Source organism: Dermochelys coriacea, chromosome 25, assembly GCF_009764565.3.
Source record: "Dermochelys coriacea isolate rDerCor1 chromosome 25, rDerCor1.pri.v4, whole genome shotgun sequence".
NCBI lineage: Eukaryota > Metazoa > Chordata > Testudines > Dermochelyidae > Dermochelys > Dermochelys coriacea.
Window position 1 is genome coordinate 15,828,743 of NC_050092.1, and position 23,128 is coordinate 15,851,870.

Consider the following 23,128-nt stretch of genomic DNA (forward strand, 5'->3'; position numbering starts at 1 on the left):
CTGTAATTGAAACCAGTGTGATTATATTGTGTTATTTTGATAAACAAAATATGCAGAATTTTAAAATATTGTATGCATAATTTTTTTATTTTTAGTGCAGAATTTCCCCAGGAGTAAGATGTGCATGCACTTCAGAGCTTGCATGCATGCCTGTTTGTTTATTGTGTGTATCTTCTAGACTACTACATAATCTTACTTCAGCTGGCAGCTTTGCATATCCACAAAGACTAATGTATTATCTGAATACATATATCTCATGCAATGTACTGTATTTTCCTAATAAGTTTATGATTTTATTTTGGCAGTGTTCATTATCATGTATTTTTCAACATGAAAATAGCAATAATACATGGCTGATCTCCAAAGTCAAATACAGTTCAGTAATATTTAATTCAAACCACAGACTTTGCAAGATACTAATGTACCTGAGTAACGTGAAACACCAATTTTCAATTATTTCTTTGCTTCAGAAACATGCAATTATTGACTATGACAGTAGCACTGTTTCTTAAACTGAAAAGGAGAAATTCTCCATCTCCCATAAGAGAGCATATTATAGAGGTGCCCCACAACTCCCAGGCTGCACTGAGCTTTTCCACTTAATTTAAGGGATTTAAACCTTGCTTTAACACTGAGCTTCCCAAACGTGTACCACTTCTTTCAATAAAAACAAACTTGAATTCTCTTGCAAATTTTCATATTACAATCAGCTGCAGACTGAGAAGTCTAAGCAACTTGAAATCCTTCTTACTGGATATTTTACATGCAAATGAAAGATTTTATTGGATTCACTATAACTTTATTTTAATGCTCTTAGACTTCTAATTTTCCACATTAGTTAATCCTGAATCAAACACCATCAAAGATTGGTTTTTGAAAGAAGTATATGATGGCTAAATGTTATTACATTGTTCTTAGCTGTTGTAATCAAGGAAACCAAGGGACAAAGTGTCTTTGCCATGGGCTTCCTAACACAGAACAAGCTGAAATCTAGTAGGGGAGGCTGCAGAAAAAAAAGGGAGCAAGCATGCTCCTTACCTCACGCTATCCCCACCCCAACCTCAGCTTTGCTGCTCAGTGCTGCATAAGGTAGAGGAGGTATTCCTCACCCTCTCAACTACCTGCTCTGCTCCTTACTACCCCATAAGCCCCTGCATCACAGCCCACTCTGCCCAGGCCCCAAAGTCCCTACAAATCACATACAATCCACACATCCAATTCCTCTGAATCACACTCAGATGCCCAGCTTAGTTCTGAACTCAGCAAAAATTAAGATGCTCTACTAGTCTACTAAAAAAAAAAGAAAAGGAGTACTTGTGGCACCTTAGAGACTAACAAATTTGTTAGTCTCTAAGGTGCCACAAGTACTCCTTTTCTTTTTTGCGAATACAGACTAACACGGCTGCTACTCTGAAACCTGTTACTAGTCTACTGGACATAATTTTACTTCAATGTAATTTTACTTCAGCCTATAATGCATTATTACCTAAATTAATCTGATGGCAGAGTTAAGGCTATGGTGCTTATTAAGTGAGATTGAGAGGAATCAGATGTGTGTGGTTGTATGGTGGAAATGAAAAGCAATTAGCTGTGGAGGCAGAGTCGGAGCTTGTTTGGATAGCGTGAGGATTGTGTGGTAAAGTGCGTGAATCAAGGTGGCCTGGATGTTAATGTTGCCTTACCTGGTGAAGAACATAAGAATAGCCATACTGTGTCAGAAACAAAGGTCTATCTAGACCAGTATCCTGTTTTCTGACAGTGGCAGGTGTCAGATGATTTAGAGAGAACAAACAGAACAAGGCAATTATTGAGTGATCCATCCCCTGTCCTCTGGACGCAGCTTCTGGCAGTCAGAGTCTTAAGGACAGCATGGGGTTGTGTCCCTGACCATCTTGGCTAATAGCTGTTGATGGACCTATCCTTAATGAACTCATCTAGTTATTTTTTGAACCCAGTTATACTTTTGACCCTCACATCATCCCATCAACTAGTTCCACAGGTTGACTCTGCATTGTGTGAAGAAATTCTTCTTTATGTTTGTTTTAAACCTGCTGCCTATTAATTTTATTCGGTGACTCCTGGTTCTTGTGTTATGTGAAGGGGTAAATAACTCTTCCCTATACCATTCATGATTTTAAAGATCTCTATCACATCCCCCCTTAGTAATTTCTTTTCCAAGCTGAACAGTCCCAGTCTTTTTAATCTCTCCTCATATGGAAGCTGTTCCATAGCCTTAATCATTTTTGTTGCCCTTCTCTGTACCTTTTCCAATTCTAATGCATCTTTTTTGAGATGGGATGACCAAAACTACATGCAGTATTCAAGGTGTAGGCATATCATGGATTTATATAGTGACATTATGATATTTTCTGTCTTATTATCTATTCCCTTCCTAATGGTTACTAATATGGTTAGCTTTTTTGACTGCTGCTGCTGAACATTGATCAGATGTTTTCAGAGAACTATCCACTGTTTCTTGAGTGGTAACAGCTAATTTAGCCACCATTGTTTGGTATAATTGGGATGCTTTCCAATGTGCATTACTTTGCATTTATTAACATCTAATTTCATCGGCCATTTTGTTGCCCAGTCATCCAGTTTTGTGAGATCCCTTTGTAACTTTTTACAGTCAGCTTTGGATCTGAATGATTTTTTTAAAATCTGCAAACTTTGCCATTTCACTCTTTACCTCTTTTTCCAGATCATTTATGAATATGTTGAATAGCACTGGTCCCGGTACAGGTCCCTGGCGGATCCTGCTATTTACCTCTCTCCACTGTGAAAACTGACCATTTATTCCTACCCTTTGTTTCTTATTTTAACCGGTTATTGATCCATGAGAGGACCTTCCCTCTTATCCTATGACTGCCTACTTTGCTTAAGAATCAATGAGGGACCTTGTCAAAGACTTTCTCAAAGTCCAAGTATCCACTGGATCACTTGGACCACATAATTATTGGCCCCCCTCAAAGAATTCTAATAGATTGGTGAGGCAGGATTTCTCTTTACAAAAGCCATGTTGACTCTCCCTCAGTTCTTCATTCGATTAGTAGTAGTACTCCGTTAGGGCCTACTTTCCTGAAGGAGGCTGGGTCCCCATTGTGCTGGGTACTATAATTACACCCAAGATTAAGGTACTTACGGTACTTTTTCTCTACATTTTATGTGGGTTTAAAAATAATTTATTCAGCCATAACTGAAACAGCTTTACAAACACTGGGCGGATAAGACCATTGCTCTTTGAAGTAGTAGAGCACATTATCTCTGCAAAGATCTGCATCATGTTACCAATCAAAGTTCAATATTATATACGGTAGCATAATAAGGTCCAGGTAAATCCAACTCTACATGCTCCACTTCATTATTCAAACGGTACTTGACATAATTAATAAACAAAACAAAGCACACAAGAGAAATTGACCTCAGTGAGGAGGCAAGTAAAGTAGAAGACCAAAACAAAGAGGTTCTGCTAATCCTTTCACAAATGTGCCACCCACTATTATTTCATTAGTTTTTTATACAAGGAAGAATTTTAAATACGGTGCATAGGGTGTTCTCTCTGCTTGAGACAGGGGACTTCTGGAAAGTTTTCAATCTACTTTTTCTATTATACTTGTATTTGCAAATTGAGGATTGGTAAAATCAGGCCTTGAAGCACAGTTCTTGCAACTAAAGTCCATGGCACCTGAGGAATACAGTGCCCAAGTCTATTTTAAATAGATGCTTGCATTTAACCGGGGGCGGAGGGGTAAAAAGTATCTCCTCCACACATGAGGATCACATATACAAATCACCTATTGGAATAGTATTGGACATTGTTCTTAAATTTAAAGTTGCTTCCATATATGGCCAGAGGTTCCCCTTTTACCTCCATTTTAACAGTGTAAAAATAAACTATTTTTGAGATCATGGCTAAATGCTAGAAAGGAATTTTACACAGACATGAACTGTCTAGTTAAACATAGGGGGAGGGATAGCTCAGTGGTTTGAGCATTGGCCTGCTAAACCTAGGGTTGTGAGTTCAAGCCTTGAGGAGGCCATATAGGGATCTGGGCCAAAAATTGGGGATTGGTTCTGCTTTGAGCAGGGGGTTGGACTAGATGATCTCCTGAGGTCCCTTCCAACCGTGATATTCTATAAATCAAACAATATCTATTCAGAGGCACTTTTTACAATATTTAAGTCCCTAGAGATGCAATATGTATCTATTTTGTATAATGGCAAGGAGAATACTTTGATCAGTTTATATATAAACATCAACTATATCTTAAATCAGACAAAATAAATGCCAATTTCACTGTTAGTATTGAAGTATGTAATACCAAATCAATGTTAAAGAGAAATATTTTGTATTTGGGATTTAAATCTGAGGACATGTTATATTTGGGATAAAAATAATGTATCTGTAGAAATTCTTAGAGCGTTATTTAAAAATTACACACACTTTCCACACTATAAATGTGTAAGAACAAGTACCAAATCCTGGGATCTTTAAATAAAATCAGTTACAAGTTATCAAGAGTTGAGAGAACCAAGATTACATATGTAAGGGTTTTTTCTTTCTGAATTCCTAAGATATTAGTTGTAAGGACAAATGTCTTGTTTCTCATAGATCATTTTTAAGCTGGGCAGACTTGTGTTATAAGTATATGAGTCAGACAAATAGTTTATTCATACATCAGATTGTTCAACAGGTCTAATGCTTGAATCACTATTTGTCAGAAAGCTCAGTTTCTACGAAGTTTCAATTATGGATAGGTCTCATTTAAATTTTTCATCAGCTGCATTTACAGTTTCTAAATTATTCAGCCCTACAAGCATTTTAAGTTCCACAGCAAAACTGGAACAGAGACCTAAGAACCCCCCTATTCCTATGCTGGCTAGAACATCTGAGTTTTTGGGCTGCCCCATTTCACTGAAGTATAGCATAACTGAGTCAACTTCTGGAAAAAGCTCTTTATTAAGCCAGTCATTCTCAAGTTTAGCAAGAAAGCATAATTCAACTTGATACAATAAGGAAGCTATGCAGAACCATTCTACTACATAGCACCATGGGCTCTCCCGGGCTTGGGAGTAAGCCTAGGCACCAACACTTAAAATTTAGGTGTTTCTCTGGGTTTTGGGAATGGGACAAGAAGGGAGCACACCGGTGCAGCAATGGCATGATAGTTGCTTTGAGGTTGGGGGAGGGGGAGATGACACTCCCACATCGACTCCAGTGGGAATTACCCACTCCAACACCAAAGTTCATCGGGGTAAAGCATAGAAGTGAATGACTAGTGAAAAAGAAAAGCATTTAAATACAGGATGCTGATTAACACTACCACCATCACTACCTATTCTTATACAGGTTTCAGAGTAGCAGCCGTGTTAGTCTGTATTCGCAAAAAGAAAAGGAGTACTTTTGGCACCGTAGAGACTAACAAATTTATTAGAGCATAAGCTTTCGTGAGCTACAGCTCACTTCATCGGATGCATTTGGTGGAATTTGCATTTTCCACCAAATGCATCCGATGAAGTGAGCTGTAGCTCACGAAAGCTTATGCTCTAATAAATTTGTTAGTCTCTAAGGTGCCACAAGTATTCTTATACAGTACTATTCATTGATAGAGCTCAGAAAGGTGGCTAATCATTTACAGATGGTGGAACTGAGGCAGAGAGGCAGGAAGTGAGTTGCCCAAGGTTACCCAGCAGGCCAAACACAGAGCTGGGAAAAGAACCCACGTCTCTTGAATCTCAGTTCAGTGCTCTGTCTTCTAGAGCACACTGCCAGAGTCAATGGAACGGCAGAGATTAACATGGATTACAGTGTGAGCATAACAAAAGAAGAGCTGATAAATTGAAATGAAGCAACTATTGCTTTTATTAAAGTCTATTAATCATTCAGGTACACTGCAACCAGATGTGATATGCTGTTGTGTATGTCACACCCAATTAGAGTGACTGAATTTGCTCCTTTTCTTAAGGCAAGGAAATGTTAAAACTTTGCATTTTTAGATGTGCTATTTTATATAAATTCTGGATAATAGCATCATGCAACTTTAAAGGGAAAAAGTCAAAACTTCTGAAGAATAATCATTTTAGGCAAATAAGTATATATACACACCCCCTCTCCACAAAATTCACAGCTTGTGGAGAATTAAACACAGCCATCTTGTCTTTCCTTCAGTTTTTTCTATATAAATCTGTTCATGATGGCATGCAACATAAAGAAACCAAAGGTTTACTGAAGTCAACAGGTGTGAATATTCATGTGCTAATTGGAATGTAGGATTGCCTCATGACAATTTTAGGACAACTGCTCCTGTTGGCCCAGTAATAGGTCTGAAATCCCTAGACCCTTCTGAATGCTTGCAATAAATACCTTATCTGCAGATAGGAAAGCAGGCAAACTGATATTAATCCACTCTGAAGTGTTGTGTGGGGGAGGGTGCTGATGCCATCATCCTTGAGAAGCTGGTCACATGTCAGAAGTCTAAGACCACCTCCATGACCTCTGCTACAGTCTTACAGAAGATGGAAATGAGCAATTATAGAACTCTTGTGGGCATTGCTTATTTCTCACCAAATTCAGAAATTCTGAGTTGTGAATTTCCCACAATATAGGTATTAGTCTCTAGCCATTTTTCTAGTCAAAATAGAGGAACCTAGAAAAAAAAAGTATGCTTCCTAGCTTTAAGACCTTAACATTCTTTGGACATAAGACACAGCGCCAAATAACCACATTGCAATCCTGTCTGCTAAACACATCAATGCAGATGCATTATGCTATGCTGCATCTAACCTACAGGCACTTTCTCTTGAAACTTGAGCACAGAATAGGAGTCTGAGGCAACCTGTGCAGTAGATGGGTCTGTAGTGCCTCCTGCTCACTGGCTCAGTTGTAGAGCATGGAACAGAGAGCACCCACAATCACAGTTGCATGCTTGGGTTTACTTTCAAAGGCCAGGCACCAGAAGGTCTTAGGAAATAGCTGTGAAAAACCAAACTCCACTGCCAATAATGGTTCCAAGTACTGTAGTACGGATTCCCCAAGCAAACCTTGAAGGACCTTATCTAGGAAGTTGGGGCAACCAGAATGTGTCTTCCTCCCCCTAACCTCCCAAATCCCATGGGCAAGCCCTGCACCATCTGAGAGGGCCGGAAGCTACAGATCCCCTTGTGTATTTATAGAAGATCTGATTCAACCCACCCTCCTGCCCTTCCTCTCCAAGACCCTCCTCCTCCCCCCACCATCGCCCCCTGTATGACACTCCCCATGTTACCCTCCCGTTCTCCATTACCCATCACAAAGCAACTCCCATATGAAGAACTCTGTATACCATTATCGCCTTCTCCCCCCAACCAGCCTCCATTCTCCCCACCCTTTCCACAAACCATCCCACACCCCTTCTCCCAACCACATCTTCCCCCCCATCAAACCAGCTCCCTTCTCCCCCCAATCAGGGGTGCTGGAACAATTTGTACGGTGGGGTGCTTAGAACCATTGAACCAAACAGTAAAGCCTGTATATAATGGAAACCACTTCAATCCAGGGGGGTGCTGCAGCACCCGCAGCCCCCCACGCCCTCCCCATCCTCCCCCCAGCCCCCCTTCTCCCCACGCCCTCCCCATCCTCCCACCCAGCCCCCCTTCTCCCCACGCCCTCGCAAACCGCCTCCGGCCTCCCCATCCCGCCCCCCTTCTCCCCACACCAGCCCCTTCCCGCTCACCCACCGAGGGAGAGGAACGAGTGGGGCAAAGGCCCGTTCTCCATGGCGTTACTCTGGCGGCTCGGTTGGTCGATCACTCCCAGCCCGGCGGCGGCCCCTCCTACCAGGCCCCGCCGAGGAACCGCTCACTTCCGCGTTTGAGGGGAAGGAAGAGGGCAATGCCGGGCTAAGCCTGGGGAGCTCCGAGCAGTTCGTGCGCCTGCGTGCGAGAGCTGAGCATGCGCGCTGCCGGCGGGAGGCCGCGTCCGGGCTCGCTCGGGGGCTGGGGATCCAGAGGGTTTGCGCATCCGATGCAGTGAGCTGTAGCTCACGAAAGCTTATGCTCTAATAAATTTGTTAGTCTCTAAGGTGCCACAAGTCCTCCTTTTCTTTGCGCGAACGAGTGTGTCAATTTGGGAAGTGACCAATTTGCATAATCTCGTCTGCAGAGCTGTCGCCTTTTCCCATGAAATGTTCTTGTTTTCTGTTCCAGCTCCTGCGCTCATCCCGGTCGCAGTTTCTCTGCGGCAGCGGTGGGTTCAAGGCGGTAGCCCAGGGGGTCTCAAAGTGGGGGTCGGGACGCCTCAGGGGGTCGCGAGGTTATTACATGGGGGGGTCGCGAGCTGTCAGCCTCCACCCCAAACCCCGCTTTGCCTTCAGCATTTATAATGGTGTTAACTATATTAAAAAGTGTGCTTAATGTATAAGGGGGGGTCGCACTCAGAGGCTTGCTGTGTGAAAGGGGTCACCAGTACAAAAGTCTGAGAACCCTGCGGTAGCAGATGTTGCTAGCCAGGTGCCTGGGAAGGCCGGACTCGGTTGCAGGGACATGCATAGGCCAACAAAGAAAAATTCCGCGTTAGCCATGCAGCCTCCTCCCAGCTCTACAGGCAGGGGGAGTAGATTGTGATGTGACTGGCTAGCAACAAAGCAAAGCCAATGCCATCAAACTGTTGTTATTGCATTGCAAATTTCTGATCCTTGCTGTTATCATCAGTTTCCTCCACACCTAGGGTGACCAGACAGCAAGTGTGAAAAATCGGGATGGGGGGGAATAGGCGCCTATATAAGACAAAGCCCCACATATTGGGACTGTCCCTATAAAATCGAGACATCTGGTCACCCTATCCCTAAAATTATATGAAAAATAGCCCACCCATCCCGCTAGACAGGGAAGGCAATATCTGGGGTAGCCAGAGGCACTGGACTGGGAGTAGTGGGTGGCAGGGGGCAGCATGTTCTGGGTTTTCTTGGTGCTTAATTTGTGCCAGGGCAGAGCCCCAGCACCTCTAGGCTTGGCAGTTCATAGTCTGGCACCTCTGGGCTTGCTGCATCAGTTATGAATGTAAAAAAATTACTTGAGCCTCTTCTTTTTTTGCAACACTTTTATTGCAAATTAAGCAGTGGGTTTGCTCTGTGCCCAGCTGCACTTAGTGTGCCAGGTGGCAGCTCAGCACCAAGAAGCAGGTCCGTGCTGCTCCCTCTGCATTTAGACAGGCAGCATGAAAAAGGAGGTAGAATTGATACCTTTCATTCCCTCACGCATGTTCCCAGCCACTCTGATCTCACCTGTAGACTAGCATCACCCCATTGAGACCACAGTATGTGTGGAGTGGAGTGTCTCATCCTTACTTCCATCCTTTTAAATCTCTGCTACATGGGAGAGGTTCCGGTTGCAGGAAAGGGTGGCCAAAATCAGGAGCCCTAAAAGATCTGCAATGTTGTCAACTCTCAGGATTTTAACATGAATCTCATGATAATTAGGGTTTTTTCCTTAAAGTCCCAGATCCTGGAGTCAAGTTAATACATGAGACTCTGAGCTTTAATTTTAAAAAAAGATAAACCCCTAGTGCTTGTGATGGCAGATAAACTTTGACAATATTACCCCTACGCCCAAAGACTCGATAATAAGAAAGAAAGAAACAATTATTATTTTAGCTCATGATTTTTAAGCCTAGCTCATGATTTGACTGAGTGGTGGTGGTTTGCTGACTCATAATTTTGAACATTTAGGGTAGGAACCACTAGATCTGGCCTGCTGCACACAGGTGACCCTGGCTGGCAGAGTATAAGCCAGGGGCTGGTTTCTGGCGCCCCAGCGAGTCCATGAGCGGGCTGGCAGAAGGGTCCCAGTGAATTATTGTCCTGTGCTTACTGCCCACATTGGCTCCCGAGCTACTGGCCCTGCAAGGATTTGGGGTGGGACAGCAGGGGCGGTAAATAGCTGCGTCTGCCTTTCCCTTCCAAGCCGGCAGGGGGAGCGACCAGGAAGTGGGCGTTCTAGCTGCTCCGGGATAAACTCGATGATGAGGCTGGAGATGTAAATCTCGCTCAGCGCTTGCGCGGGAAGTTTGACGGCGATGGCGGCGGCAAGCCCGGCGGGGTGAGGGGGGGGCGCTGTCCCCGTTATTGCCCCTTCTCCCCGGGGCAGAGCCCGAGCGGGACCCCTCGCCTCGCCGTGTGCGCTGACCTGTGCCTGTGCCTGTGTTTGTGCAGGGCACCCCCGGGAGCGGAGGGAGCTGCTGAACCGGACGGGAGCGCGGGGGCTGCGGGGGCGAGGCCTAAAGGTAGGGGCAGCGCTGCGGGCGGGCCGCGGCGTTGGGGAGGGTGACAGGACGGTGGGGACCGGATGGGCCCGTAGGTAGAAATCCGCTGATTTCTCCTTCCCCAGAGACTCCTGCGTCGGATCCACGCCGTTGCCCGCTCTCCTCACGAGCTCTGCCCGCCGCCGTTGTGCCCAGGGGAATTTGGCCGCCCCCGAGTTCATCCACCCCTCCCCCCACCGTATACAGCCCCTCCCTGCTTCCTTCTCCTGTTAAATAAGGGGTCAATCGTCACATGAGCCGGAAATATCACTAGTAAAATATTCATTTGTTATAATGCATGTCGTTATGTGTTGCATTTGCCGAAATGCTTAGTCGCCACTGTGCTGAGACTGGTGTAATTTAGATGGAGATGGGTAGTCTTATTGCTGGTTAGACTTCATTTTTTTTTCCTTCTTTTCAGGTGGAAGGGTTGTGAAGGCTCGCTACCTTCAATATGATAGAAAACCTCTGGGGAAGGTGAAGGTTTCAAATTACCTGCTTTAAAAAGAAATGCTGGCCTCTAACATAATGGAACGAAAGCTGATTGAAGAAGGCAATTTTAAAAAGTGAAAATATACATCAGGCTTCAACTGAAAAACAAATATTTTAAAGAGACTAGAACATGGCTTAGAAATATGTCTGGCAGCCTCTGATGCTGTACGAGCTCATCCGCTCTGTTTAGTACTATTGGTTAAACATATGGGTTTCTTTAATGCCAGTCACTAAGAGTTTTTCTCTCGTCTCCTGCCACCCATTCTTATGAGCTCTTACCAAGTCCCAGAGAGAGAAATCAGGATAAAGAATTAAAGCCAAGCCCAGGCCTCTTATGTGATGTTGCAAAGCATTGTGATGCCCCAAGGCAGTGTTTTTTTGTTTTGTTTTTTTTTTAATTATCTGTCTATCAGTGAAATCCTGTAACAAAGTAGGAGTCAAGACAGGGCATTACCCCTCTTAATCATTATTAATCTTGAATATTTTCTGTTTTCTGGTTGGCAGAGTACCTCAACAAATTCCTCTGTAGTTTCTGGTGTAAAAAGATCTGAAAAGGGGGAAACCCCAACTGGAAGAGCAGGTATTTTTCAGAAATGCAAAGCCACCACAGGTAAGTGGGTTTTTTGTGTGTGTTTAGCAAAACAATCGAGAACAATTCTTTATGGACTTCTCTCAACCTGTGCTGCAGTAGTATCACTGAGGGAGCAGGGACTATTATGAAATTCTCTAAAGCAGTGGTCACCAGCCAGTAGATCGTGATCAACTGGTCGATCCTAGAGGATCTTCTAGTCGATCGTGATCTGCAGCGAGGCTGCTGCTAAGGCAGGCTTCCTGACTGCCCAGCAGCATGCCACTCCCAGAAGTGGCCAATGTGGCCTGGCAGGAGTCTCCCTCTGTGGCTGCTCCTGCCTGCAAGCCCCGCCCCTGCAGCTTCCATTGGCCACAGCGCCTCGTTCCTGGCCAATGGGAGCTGCAGGGGCAGGGCTTGCAGAGAGGGGCAGTGTGGAGTCATGTGCCCTCCCAGGGGGTGTGTTGGGCCCTTCTGGGAGTGGTGTGGGGTTGGGATAGACAGAGAACCTGACTTAGCGGTAGTCATACTGGGAGCCAATGGAGGTAAGTGCTGCCTGGTAGAATCCCCCTCCTGAGCCCCTGCCCCAGCCCTGACCCCACTCCCAGAGTTTGCACCCCTGCCCCAGGCTCAGCCCTGACCCTCCACACATACTGTGACCCCTTTGGCCCCAGCCCAGAGCCTGCATCCTCTCATGAATCCAAAACACCTATCCTGTCCGGTAAAAGTGATTGAGGGTTGGGGAGAGCGAGCAAGGGGGGGATGGAAGGGGTGGGGCCTCAGGGAAGGGGTGGGATAGCACTTGAGTCACCCTTAAATTCAAAAAGTGATCTTGGATGTAAAAAGGTTGGAGACCACTGATCTAAAGATCAGACTAGATAGTCTAGAGGCCTACAAAAGCTTCCCCCCCCCTTATCTGACAATATAGCAGCATTGTGACTCCTGTCATTGATACTTATTACACTAAAATACATAGTACTATGTGTAGATTAGTTCTACATTCTCTATCTGGAAACGAACACCACATTAATTCTCTAGAATAAGCAGATATCTGTCATTCTATAGATGGATTGGGCTGCTACTTTAATAACCAAAAATACTTCTCTAATTTTTAATAGATCTAGAGGAATGAACAATAAAACCCCCACAATCTATAAATCACTAGTAATGTTGCAAATCTACATGTTTGTACAATGATCCTGTATGTGACTCTGTGTCTGAGCACTTGTCCAGCTGATCATCCAGTTTAGTCTGGTAATGTGGGAAAGGAATATTTTTAAATGATTTTTAATTCAGCATTACTTCTGTAGGGCTTTAATCACCTATGCTTTAGCTTTTACTTCATTTGGATTCTGTTCATGGTGGCAAGCTATGAAATGGCTAAGATAGCAGCATTCTGAACAAGTTAAACCCCAACTAAAAGGAACTCTGCAGCAAGTTACACCTGCTATGTTAGTTGACTTTTGGAAGACAATAAAGGTGGAACTATCCACATGAGACTTTTCTGGGTTTTTTTTAATGAGCTATTGTGCAAACACTTGTGAACTTGCAGAACTAGTGTTCTGGGCTGCTCACTTATGTTCTACCACACTAAAATAATACATGTTTCTACAGGCACTGCCCCTAGCACACTAAATCATACAGTCTTGGGAAAAGATGACTTGCAGTCCACTTTATTAGAGGGCCATAAAATTGCTCGACCTGACCTCGATCTCTCAGCTATTAATGGCAAGTTTTCTCCTTTAAATCTCTTCTTTTAACATCATTGTTTAAATTAGAATGTATGTTAATGGTATTTAACAATTTTCTGAAGATCTCAAGCATACTACAAAAGAGGGTAAACTATTACTCTCATTCTAGAATAGAAGAAACTGACTTAGTGAGGTGAGGCCTACATTTTTAAATGACCTCTATTTTTCAAATCCCCAATTTTTGGGGTGCCCTACTTCTAGATTCCTAGGACTTGATTTTCAGAGCATCCACCACTCTGATTAGCGGTAACAAGCTGAATTTGTTGTAAGTGCTCATCCCTTCTGGAAATTATGCCCCAGGTGTTCAAAGGTAGGCATCTAAAATTAGAGGCCAGTTTTGAAAAGTTGGCATGGCCATGTTCATACGAGTCAGTATCAGAGACAGGAATAGAATGTTTCTGCTCGGGCTCTTTCTTCCGTTTATAAAATCAGTGTGGATTGATTTAAACCAAGGCAATTTAAAATCAGCAATTTAAATTGCCAAGTGGAAAGACTTGATTTTAATCAACTCTCTTCCATTTTGTACTTTTATTTTCTAAAGAAAGGTACATTCTCCTTGATATAACCATTAAAATATGTTGTCTTACAACTAAATAGGGCCTTTACACTAGATTTGATATGCATTTTTTCTACCTAGAAAGTACACTATATGTCTATTTAAGTAAATGCGTAGCTGAGTATTTTCAGATTCTTATTAATTGTACATTTTTAGTATGTTAGAAAATGGTGACTAACTTTTTGCTCATGATTTGTGTCAAGCTGCATTGGGATAGTAACTGGAATTTAATTAAACACACAAGACAGTATGTCAAATTTATTTCTGTTAAACAAAACAACCCCTTAATATAATATAATGATCCATTGTGCCATATTTATAAAGCTTGACCTTGGAATCAGGAGGAAAAACTTCTTTCTTTACATGGAAAAATAGCCTTTAACTCAGTTTTTGCTAGAGGCTCATGGATTCAGCGCTTCTTTTATTTAAATGTTTTAAGAGATTATAATTTTAGATCTTAACATATTTTGTATTAAATTCAGATGTCATTTTAAAGAACTTAATTTAAATAACAAAACAAAAACGTCTGATTAAAAACATTTAAGTCAATATTATCCACCCTGCATAAAATCATATAAAACTGTTTTTTAATAAGCTGCTGATTGTCTCACTCAAAGCATTTTGGCAGAGAATTGCTGTGCATACAAATTTTTTATCTATATATTTTTTATTTTGTGGTTTAGACAAAAGTCTCTTAAAAAAGATTCCTGGTTCAAAGTCTCTCTTCAGAGCAGAATCAAGAACACGAAAAAAAGAGCAGAACTCAGTAAGTGACACTTTAAATTAGTTGGAAATTGACACAGGTATATTTATTGGAAATGTACTGAATAAGGATTTTTGTTCATCATTAACTTTGTCAGCAAGAGTTAAGACTTCTCCCCAGAAACTGTGTGGTAACAAGTGTTTCTGTAGTGTGTGGTGTTGGTGAGAGTGTTATCTTGAAAGCACTAAAGACAATTATGGACTGAAGAGCTGCTGTAGGGCTTGTGGGCTAATGTTGCATGCAGTAGTTCCCAAAGGACTAGAATAAAGAAGCTGCCAATAAAACTAAAAGCATTGGATACAAGCAGCTTCGCTAAAAATAGTGTGATAAATGCTCACAAAAGGAAATGTAGTAGATCAAATTCAGCCATGGCTATAAAGCTTAGTAGATTTGGACCTACTTATACCGGACTAACCTCAGCTCTATATGTAAAATTTTACATTCCTTTTTAAGGGGGAAAAAAAAATCTGCATTTTGCTAGTGAAATGCACCCTATCCTAAGCATTCTAAAATTTCTATCAAAATATCCTTTGTTCTGCCAGCTGCCATGTTGTATAGTGAAGTATTACCTTGAGTATCTGATATCGTTTTGAATGAAGGAAGAGAGAATGTATAATCCAGTGTGGTGCTTTCTTCATGTCACTACAGGGATGGAGGCCTCTCCTTAGTGCATATCTGTCCTCTAAAGTGTGACCAAGTACAATTAGTAAAGGCTCACATGGTCTCTGCTGGTGGAGATTTGATTTGTGTACCACCAACACTCCTTTGTGAGTTCAGCTTCTATTTCTTCTTAGACCCTACTCTGACTTTGGCTAGTCTTCAAGTTAGTTCTTCATCTTGTTGTGCTCTTACCCATGCTTTCAATTCACAAATATGCATGAAGGCTACTTGCACCCCATGATTTGTATAGTACAGTACTTGAAAAGTAAACTGAGGTCCCTTTTACATTGACAACGATTCATCCAACACAGCATAGAAACTTCATATCCTCTAGTGGTACTGTTATTCCTTCAGAGAATACACTAAGTAGAGTGACAGGATAAAAGAACAATAACTCAAAGTTAACCAGCCTCCATGCTGGTAGGTGAGAAATGCTCCATTATTAAGAAATACACTCATTTGAAAAAACAATAGTCTGTGTGTAGTTGACACTTGGTGATAACAGGGCAGGCTTTGTTTGCAAATATACTTGTAATGGTCAGAGATGCTGCTTTGAACAGACTCAAACTTTAGTTTAGAAATGCTTGTTTGTATTTAATTTCTAAGTATATGTGCTACCATTGATTTAAAAAAAAAAATTAATTTCCTTAAGAAATCTTCTGATCCTGATGATGTGATTGGGATGTTGGAATCTCAGGCATTGCTATTACACTATGCATCAATGAAGGTAAGATACAGATAGTCAAATGTTTGGTATTCTAGAGCTACAAAAAACATAGCCTATTGGAAAACTTTCTAAATATAATTGAAACAACCTTTCTGCCCCACACAAATTAAATTTGTGCTTCAGATATTCTATGCAATTGTGATTCACTTCAGACACTTCTTCATAGATAGCATTCCATGCGCTTCATTAAACAATGATCAGGGCTGAGAGAGCTTCTGAGATAGTTGGGAGGAGCCTCCAATTTCCAGATGAAGTGCACACTGAGTAACCATTCTTATATTTTTGCAATGGTATAAGTGTGCATGGTACACTATAGAAAAAAGTATTGAGCCCTTGCTCCCAAGAGATTACAATCTAAATTAGGATGATTTAAGGAGGGAGAGCAACATAGTGGGAGGGGAATACGGGGATGGTCTGACAAGCAATCTGCTTAGGTATTCACTGAAGTTAATGATAGAGATTTACAGAGTTGTTCGTTAGGTTTACAAGCCATCATACTATAATGGAAGAGGTATGTTTGGGAGGAAATTTGGAGGCAAGAGTAGAGTCAAATGGGGAGGGGAGGAGGATTTGGTATTAGAAGCTGCATGGAAGGTGAGGAAATAAGGGACCAGATGATATAGGGAGTGGTTAAATGTTTGACTTGAGTGGAGTGAAGTGGACAAGGTGGGGAGTTAAGAGACTGGTACAGGATCCTGAAGACCTGGTCGAATATGATACAGAAGATGAGGGGAAATCGCTGAAAACATTTGAAGAAGAGATGGTCATGGTCAGAGGGGCTGAGTAAGGCATATGACACCTCTCCCTCTGAAAACTCAGATAAATTTTTTCTCTACCCTTGCACACGTCCTAAGTTTTCCCTTTTATAGACGAGATGCCAGCTGTAGTAAATGATCATGGAGGTGAGAATCTTCCTTTACAGAATATAATAGCATTTTAGTAACTATGTAAGGTACAGAAAAATCGCTGCATACAGTGAGTTAACTTTTGAATTCAAATTTGTTTTGAATTTCTCTTCTCTCAAAATATTTTGGAAATAACTTAACCCCTAAAGTACTTAGCTGTGGTTTAATATTGGCTACAAATACATTCTTGGATTTCACAGATAGAAAAAAATATTGCCCAGCTGGAGGAGAAAGGTGAAAGAAATTTATCAATCTTGTGTGAAGAAAAGGAAAAACAGCAGAAAAAGCTGTATGAGCTGAAACGCCAACTATTGCTCAAGAAGAGAGAGCAGAAGCTTGAAGAAGTGCTGGATAAACAGGTTAGTTTATCACACTTTGTGTTTCTCCTGCAGTTTGCAATTGCTCTGAAGAAGCAACCTTTGGCCTTTTGGTACCTTCTGTGCCTCAAACAAAAAAGCATCAAATTTGAACCCTGCTGTGACACTTCATGCTTCTCGGCCAATGTAAAGGAGGTAGAATATCTGCAGCACCTGCTTTGGTGGCCTCTCATGTATGGACTGGAGGAAACACATGGAGGTCTGAAGAAAGAGCAAGAGCATATTCTGAGCTGTGGGGTGGTGATAGTGTACCAGTCACCAGAGCAGCTCATAATCTAAGGCACATAAGGCTTAAAGCAATAGTAACATCCTTTAGTCTTTTGTGGTACACCTCTTGTGAAAGCACAGCATCTGGCCCCAAACATCCTGGACTACTACAGATATCAAGGCCAGAGCAGAGGCACTGATTGCCTCCTGGGTTATGGGGTGTGACACAATGGCATCTCCTTGCTGTGTGTTTTCTGTTTTGCGGCATGGGATCAGCATAAGGAAAACTGCAATGGACCTTGATGCATTGGGATAGGTGGCAGCAGCTCCATCTTGGCACTGGTACCTGAGGGAACTTTTTAAAAACATAACTTAATGGGAACATATTGTAGAACTATAATAACCAAACACCAAGAGCCTCACTAATAGTGATTTAAGTATCCCTTTAAAATTACCCCAACTGGTTAGAACAAAACATTCTTTTTTTTTTTTTTTTCCAGTTTATTTTGTGAATTGGCAGCGCTTCCAAACAGAGGAAGTAAAGAAACGGATAATGGAGCAGGCCTCCTCAAACATGGAGGGGGGTCACTTTTGAAAATAGTGATGATACAGCCACAGATTTGTTGATTTCTTTAAATCATATTGATGGTCTTTTTAATACTGAACTAGACTAAAATCTCACTTTATTCTTTAAGACAAACCAGAAAAATTCTGACTGTTCTTTCAGAGTGGCTTCTCTGCATTGAGGTCCTGGGTTATGTCCCTTTTTGTTTTCAGATTGAAGTCCTTGCTCCTCTTCTTACTGTCTGTGAACAGTTTAAGGAGGAGTATAAGACCTTTGCAACTGCCCTGGACACCACTAGACATGAGCTTCCCATGAAGAACATTCACATGGAAGGAAATAGACACAAATATTTGGGTATGAAAACTCCAAATTAGCAAGATTTTGCACTTTTCAGTATACTAGACTCTTGTGTACTTCTTTGAATTGAAATGTAACTCTAACCTTGTTAAATCCATGGCATGACTCTTGTTCGCTGCCCTTGGGTTTTTGTATGGAGGACACACTGAGACATTAGTCACAAGCTTTGCTTTGTATTGTCTGCATATTTGTTTATCTCTAGCTAATAAGCTGCATCCATCCAATTTCTTTTTCTGTAAGAAGAGCAGAGCACTCTAAACTTAGAACACTTGTGTAGCATTTATAAGAGATTTCCTATGGGTTCATTATTATTGAAAGTATCTGCAAGGATTGACATTTGGATATTGTCAATAGTAACATATAACTAGCCAAGGAATTCTGAATAAATGAAGCTTGCGCTCCTGTTGTAGCAATACATGGTCTTGGCTTGTAAACTTTCTGTGGAATCTACTAATCTCACAAACGGAATTGAGCAAGTTACCTATCTCCTGCTGTGATTCATCTTAATATGATGCAAGACAATTTTGCTCTCATAGTAGTGTGCTCCTGTTGTCTTTTCCTGAAGGCTTAGTGTTCGCCAGTATGCTGAGATGTTCTTCAAGCTCTTGGGTGACCACTCAAGCTGCTGACATCTTTAAAATGTATATTAACAGGTGCCACTGTACATTCAGTGACAGTAGCTGTAACATTTGCTTTTTTTTGTAGAGGACGTACAAAAGCATTTAGCTGTCACACAAAGTCTTTTGGTGGAAGCTGCACCTGGTTACTTGGAAGAAAATTCAAAGGCATTCCCAGTACTGAAAGAACTTAAGGAAATTGCTCTCAAAATGGATGCAGAACTTGAAAGGTATTTACAAAATCATGCTGAAGACTCCTGAGTTCTGTAATGGATCTTAAAATCTGTTTGTTTTTTGGTTTTGTTTTTGTTTTTTTGTTTTTTTCAAAAAACTCCGGGTCCTATAACCTCTTCAGACAATCCATATATGAAATGACTAGTTTCACTAAGCTTAGCTCCTGTACCCTAGTTTAGAGCTGGCCACAAATGGCCAGATTTCACCCCTTCCCCTACAGAGCAAGAAATGCACACACCCATTTACTCCCCTTGCTCCCACCCCCAAAGGTCTACCTACACAGAAGGCAATGAGGAAAACCTCTCTCCTCTGAGAAAGGATCACACAAGGGGGTGGTTAGTGTGACACATTCTGACTCCCCCAACAAATTTCAACCAAGGCTAGCAGTCCTAAAGTCCTGAAAGACAGGACAACAGCAAGTACCAGGGATTGGAGGTGTGGGCTGCAGCACTCCGTCAAGAACATAATGCAAAAAAGACCACGACTCTGCTCTCCTATTCTTCCATATGGCTTTGCAAAGAGGCTCAAGTAATGGATTATACCTCCCCTCTGCATCAGTGTATATCCCTGGGAGTATCCTGGACCCAATTCCTTTCCCCTGCTATACCACATGAGTCACCACTTCAGTAAAGGCTTGCTGCTGGAAGATCCACCAGAGGGAGGAAAGGGACATACAATAGGATAAATATTCTCCCAAGAAGCAGACTAGAGTTGAAATGAAATAATTAGGGCTGTCAATTAATTGCAATTAACTCAAATATTAATTGCAATTAAAAGAATTAATCCCACTTATAACAATAGACTACCAATTGAAATTAAATATTTTTGGATGTTCTACATTTTCAATATTGATTTCAATTACAACACAAAATACAAAGTGCACAGTGCTCACTTTATATTATTTTTCATTACAAATATATGCACTGTAAAAATGAACAAGAGTATTTTTCAATTCACCTCATACAAGTACTGAAGTGCAATCTCTTTGTTGTGAAAGTGTAACTTACAAATGCAGATTTTTTTTGTTAGAGCTGCATTCAAAAACAAAACAATGTAAAATTTCAGAGCCTACAAGTCCACTCAGTCGTCCTCCTTGTTCAGACAATCACTAAGACAAACAAGTTTGTTTACATTGATGGGAGATGCTGCTGCCTGTTTCTTATTTACAATGTCACCTGAAAATGAGAACAGGTGTTCTCATGGCACTTTTGTAGCCAGCATTGCAAGGTATTTACATGCCAGATTTGCTAAACATTAGTTTACCCCTTCATGCTTTGGCCACCATTCCAGAGGACTTGCTGATGATGCTCGTTAAAAAAATGTGACAGTTAAATTTGTGACTGTACTCCTTGTGGGGAGAGTTGTATATGTCTGGCTCTGTTTTACCCATATTCTGCATATGTTTCATGTTATAGCAGTCTCAGATGATGACCCAGCACATCTTTAGTTTTAAGAACACTTTTTCACAGCAGATTTGACAAAAGGTAAAGAAGGTACCAATGTGAGATTTCTAAAAATAGCAGAAGCACTTGACCCAAGGTTTAAGAATATGAAGTGCCGTCCAAAATCTGAGAGGGACAAGGTGTGGAGCATGCTTTTAGAAGTCTTAAAAGATAAACACACTCATGTGGAAACTGCAGAAACCACCCAAAAAAAAAATGAACCTTCTGCTGGTGGCATCTGACTCGGATGATGAAAATGAACATGCGTCAGTTCACAGTGCTTTGGATCGTTATCAAGTAGAACCCATCATCAGCATAGAAGCATGTCCTCTGGAATGGTGGTTGAAGCATGAAGGGACATATGAATCTTTAGCGCATCTGGCAAGTAAATATCTTGCAATGCCAGCTACAACAGTGCCATGTGAACACCTGGTCTCACTTTCAGGTGACATTGTAAACAAGAAGCAGACAGCATTATCTCCTGCAAATTGTAACCAACGTTGTTTATCTGAGCGAAGGGCTGAGCAAGAAGTAGTACTGAGTGGACTTGTAGGCTGTAAAATGTGACCTTGTTTTGGAATAGTTATTTTTTATACATAATTCTACATTTGTAAGTTCAAATTTCATAATAAAGAGATTTCCCTAGAGTACTTGTATGAGGTGAACTGTTAAAAAAAAAAAAGTGTATTTTTCAATGCAAATATTTGTAATCAAAAATAAAGTGAGCACTATACACTTTGTATTCTGTGTTGTAATTGAAATCAATATATTTGAAAATGTAGTAAACATCCAAAAATATTTAAAATAAATGGTATTCTATTATTTAACAGCATGATTAGTTTTTTTAATCGCTTGACAGCCCTAGAAATAACATGAAATGGAAAAACTCACAGGCCCGTTCATGACTGAACACAGACCTCTCCCTCTACAATACCCCCAAGTTCTTGCTATATTGGAAAGCAAACCCACATCTTCTACCACTTTACTGCTCATTTAATTAAGTTACAATTGGCCACAGTAATTGCTTCAGTCTGTCTGACTCGTTTACAGGAGCTTCAAGCAAGTACAGGACCTGTCCTTTGAAATCAGTAAGGAAGTTTCTTTGCATAACCAAAAAGTCTGTGAAGAGACTCATGGAATAGAGACCCTGAAACACTGGTACTTCGATTAGCTTTGAAATGTTCCTCAGTGACTTGAACGCCTGTGGATGCTCAACCAAGGCCAGGGAGCTTGCACAGAAAAGCAGACTAAAGTTAAGGACATCTGCCTGGTAACTTTATCATACATTTCCTCAGTTATATAATTTGTAAAACATTCATGAGCTATGATGTGGAGCATTTTTATAACTGAACCAATGTGGCATGAGTCCATTTTAAACTCAAACCCCCAGCCCTACATCCTTTGTGGAAGCTCATTGTCATTGCTAGGTCATTTTAAATGCTGAAATGTGGAGTAAGAGCTATAAGAAATGTTGCTGTTGACAAATTCAGTACACCCATCCAATTTGTTTGTGTTCCTTGTGCCTTGTTTCAGCTGCAGCAGGGCAAGAGATCTCTTCCCAAGGGAAATGTGGCTCAAAGGTCATTGTGTCAATATGTAGATGCAGGACCAAATGTATGTGGGACTGTGCGTTATTGACATTAGCCTGCAAGAGGGATGCCCGAGCTCATGCCATGTCCACTGGTCATTCTGTGAGGAAGTGCAGCAGGAAATCTGATCACCTCTTTCTTGTGCGATTTGGCAAGAGGAAAAGTCCAGAGAGATGGCTATCACTCTACGTGGTAGTTAAATCAAAGGATGTTGAGTGGGGGAACTTCTCTGTAATATTGTGTTTTGGTAAAGCTTGAAAATCTCATGCTTAAATTCTTGTTCTGTATCTTAACCTAACACAAAAGAAAAGTACTAAGTTTTGTTTGGAAAGAGATCTAATATCTTTCTGAAACTTACTCTCGTCACTAATGGCCTATTATACAGTTCACTCATGCCAGGTCTTGGAGAAGGTTGTGTACGATTTCCCGGAGCCCTTTTAACATACACGAATGAAAAATAAACTTTATTTCCTGAACTGTCCTGTTTCCCCATATTACTTTCTACAAACCTTTTTCTAATGGAACGAGCTACAGCATCATGTCCTGTATGGGAAGTCAGTATATAAAAGCTGCTGCAGAAAGGTCTGTCCTCGTTATAGCACCGTTCAGAGCTGCTCTGTGTCCCTCTCTCTCTCTCCCTCTCTCATGCTCCCCCTAAAATCTTTCAAATGTCTCTACTGCTCAGTCTGGGTATTGAAACACCCAGGAGCAGCCATCTCTTCAGGAGGGTGCCTTCTGTCGGCCTAGTACAAGGAGGGCCTGAAGGATCCATGGCGGGGGGGTGGGAAGGCTCTAGCCACTAATCCATTAGACTTCTCTAAAATCCCTCCTCTGCTGTTCTCAAGTTTAAATCTAGGGCTGTCAACAGGAGGCCTTCACATGTCTCTGCCATACAGCAGTTACAATGAGCTGATCTGTTAAGTCACTAGAAAGCATACTACTCAATTTAGGACCACGTACTAATCAGAGAGGAGTTTATTATGTGCTGGTTGTCCAACACTATGCCAAATGACCAATTAGTGCAATGCTGTCTGTTCTAAAC

At 41.6% G+C, this 23,128-nt stretch overlaps 2 protein-coding genes across 17 annotated transcripts in view; one reads left to right on the forward strand and one right to left on the reverse strand.

Annotated features, from left to right (window-relative positions):
- Positions 1 to 8,021, reverse strand: part of MYO9B (myosin IXB) — an 80,114-nt gene extending 72,093 nt beyond the window's left edge. For 10 of the 15 annotated variants that reach the window (XM_043502629.1, XM_043502628.1, XM_043502625.1 and 7 more), the window contains exon 1: positions 7,717 to 7,947. The gene's annotated coding sequence lies outside the window, so the exon portion shown is untranslated. Of the gene's footprint in view, positions 1 to 7,716 lie in introns of all 15 variants that reach the window. The other 5 variants (XM_038383657.2, XM_043502619.1, XM_038383655.2 and 2 more) reach the window with 3 other exon arrangements.
- Positions 8,022 to 8,128: 107 nt separating this feature from the next.
- Positions 8,129 to 22,562, forward strand: HAUS8 (HAUS augmin like complex subunit 8). 2 transcript variants are annotated; one of them, XM_038383685.2, is made up of 11 exons: positions 9,886 to 10,074; positions 10,188 to 10,258; positions 10,698 to 10,753; positions 11,273 to 11,378; positions 12,951 to 13,064; positions 14,327 to 14,409; positions 15,719 to 15,793; positions 16,899 to 17,057; positions 18,060 to 18,201; positions 18,910 to 19,051; positions 21,548 to 22,562. In XM_038383685.2, exons 1-11 carry the CDS (start codon positions 10,052 to 10,054, stop codon positions 21,666 to 21,668), a joined length of 1,092 nt encoding a protein of 363 aa, XP_038239613.1. In that variant the 5' UTR covers positions 9,886 to 10,051; the 3' UTR covers positions 21,669 to 22,562. The 2 variants fall into 2 exon arrangements, with proteins under 2 accessions (XP_043358755.1, XP_038239613.1); XM_043502820.1 differs by lacking the exons at positions 9,886 to 10,074; positions 10,188 to 10,258 and adding an exon at positions 8,129 to 8,224.
- Positions 22,563 to 23,128: the final 566 nt, after the last annotated feature.